Source organism: Acanthisitta chloris, unplaced genomic scaffold (genome assembly GCF_000695815.1).
Source record: "Acanthisitta chloris isolate BGI_N310 unplaced genomic scaffold, ASM69581v1 scaffold17222, whole genome shotgun sequence".
Classification (NCBI taxonomy): Eukaryota; Metazoa; Chordata; class Aves; order Passeriformes; family Acanthisittidae; genus Acanthisitta; species Acanthisitta chloris.
In genome coordinates this window covers 11,998-14,376 of record NW_008661173.1, presented here as the reverse complement: position 1 = coordinate 14,376, position 2,379 = coordinate 11,998, and the positions used below count along the sequence as shown (strand labels likewise).

Here is a 2,379-nt window from a genome sequence, read left to right as displayed (position 1 = left end):
GTATTTTTCCCCAAGAGCAGCAAAAGAAGATTCTGAATTTAAGTGCAATGTTTGGGGGTAGGACTTAATAACAAATCCATGCTGATTTGTCAGTTCCTGTGTGCAGGCAGTCCTGTAATGAATGAAACAAATGTGTGTATTTCACTGGCATCACAAACCTCTCAAACAGTGGGCTCTGCTTTGTAAATACGATCATCACTCTATTTCAGAAAAAAGTGCATTTTTGAATGCTGAGGAGGCACAACAGGATGTATGCAGGTGCAGGCCTGCCCTAAAACTTCAGTCTACATGGCCTAAGTAGATTTTTAATCAGTCTTTCCTAAAGTGTAAAATAACAGTTCCTCGTGTGCTCCTAATGGTACCTGTGCTCTGATGCACTACAGGTGGTTGTTTCAGGGTCCAAAATCAGTTCTTGTTCTGTAAAAGGTCAGGCTTTAATTCCTTCTAAGCAGGGTACCTCTGGTCTCATGAGACAGAGTGTAGAAAATCATCATACTAATTTTTGGATTGACTCATGATTTTATATGAGGTGTTGGGCATCTGCTTTTTTCAGTTTCCTTTGGCTAGGACTTGATTAGTTTTCTTGCCGCTTTTTATTTATTGGTTGTTTTAACTGCTTCTTTCAGCTTCATAGACCTATGTGTTTTCTGAACTCTGTTTTCTAGTATCTAAATATTTATCTAGGAAATTGACAGAATTGAAGAGGCAGAAATTACCAGTCCTGAGCAGTAAAACATTGCTAGAGATGAATCACAAACTACTGTTCTAAAAAGCTGGACTGTGAAGAGTACATGGAAATATCTGATTATTTTCCACTCTAATCTGTTGTAGTTAAACACAGGTTGAAAATAGGAACTGACAAAAAAAAAAGAAAAAGCAAAAAGGAAGTTCAGTTCTTTTCAGTAAAATGTGATGAATAAAACTTGAATGGATGAGTGGCTTACACGTAAATCTGAGGCTGTGGTTTTGTTGTTAGAAAACTCACTGACTTTTGCCTGTTTCATAGGGTTAAAATGCTGCCTCTGTGCAGGAGTCTTAAGGCTTACTTAAAGTTTTGTGTAAATAGGAGCTTTTAATGGGCTTTTTAATACACATTTGTGTTGGCAGCAAGATTGTTAGCAGTGGTGCTGTACTTGTTTCAGTAAACATTTATTTTCTACTTTTTTTCCCTGACAGGCCGATATGCTCAGCTCACTAGCTAGCACAAAACCAACAGTTAACGAACAGGACCTGGAAAAGTTGAAGAAGTTTACGGAAGACTTTGGTCAGGAAGGCTAAACCAAAGATACGTGTGGAGGATTAGAACTCTTTTTTTCTTTTTAAAGTATTCTTGTGTCTTTTATTGATGGCACTTCAAATAGATGCCAATAAAATCACTCCTTTCTTACTTTGCAGAAGGAATAGAAGATACCTTCGCAAAGACCCTTAAGCTTTTGTAACGTATTGTTTTCCTCAGATGTCTATCAAATGTCTTTTATTGAAAAATAATATGAAAATTCAATTTTGGGGTGACACAGCAAAGTGATGTGGTAACATTTAATAAATCCTAGAAAGCTTTAAATTCTTAGTTCCATTTTGGGTAGTACTTTAGACCTGGATACAAGTGAGTTTTAAACTCACAGTAGGCTGAAAAAACCCTTTTTTGAGAGGTGGAAGAGAACATACTTGTCAGGTGTTTTCAGTATCAGTCAATCAGCATAGATATTAATTGCTCTCATTCATTTAGGAAAATGCAACAAAATTTGCTAGTCAAGCATGCTGCAAGTGTGGGTTTGCTATTGAATTGAGAAAGAAAACACTGTGAGGATAAGACTACATGGGCCAGTACTTTGACTAAATACTGATGGACCTGGTATTTGGCTTTTTCTGCTGTGCTGTGTTAAAATTTTGCCTTAAACAGTAAGCTTTTGTTTTTAACTTTTTACTAGCTGATACACACTGTCACTATGCAATTTAACAGGAGTTTGTTAAATGCAAGTAACCCAGAAGGTGTTTTGCTGGCTGTCCTTGGGAGGTTGTTTGGATTTGGTTTATTTGTTGCTTTTTAAAATCTTGTTTAACTTTCTGCAGGAATTTGACTAAAGTTAGGAAAAAAAAAAAAGCATTAGTAATATCCTGTAAGATCCCACATGTTGAGGCTGGCAAGGTATATGTAGTCTTTGGGAGGTATTTTGGGAAGTAGCATACTTTGACAGGCAAAGATAGTGTAACAGATGTTGTAGCCACAGACTTTCCAGTGATGAATTACCCCCACTGCTAACTGTTGCATATAGGTTACGTCAATTTAGTGCTTAAACTTTGAGAGAAGGCCTGCAGTTTAGGATAGAAGTAGCACTTCCATTGCTCTTTTCCTGAAGAACTGCAAATGGAGCTGTGCCT

The 2,379-nt window shown here is 37.0% G+C and overlaps 1 protein-coding gene across 1 annotated transcript in view; it reads left to right on the top strand.

Annotated features, from left to right (window-relative positions):
- Positions 1–1,978, top strand: part of LOC103797897 (vacuolar protein sorting-associated protein 4B) — a gene marked incomplete at its 5' end in the record, with an annotated part of 16,122 nt that extends 14,144 nt beyond the window's left edge. Inside the window, one exon of the mRNA XM_009070131.1 lies at positions 1,177–1,978. Within this exon, the coding sequence (XP_009068379.1) occupies positions 1,177–1,278 (102 nt within the window). The remainder of the gene's footprint in view (positions 1–1,176) is intronic.
- Positions 1,979–2,379: the final 401 nt, after the last annotated feature.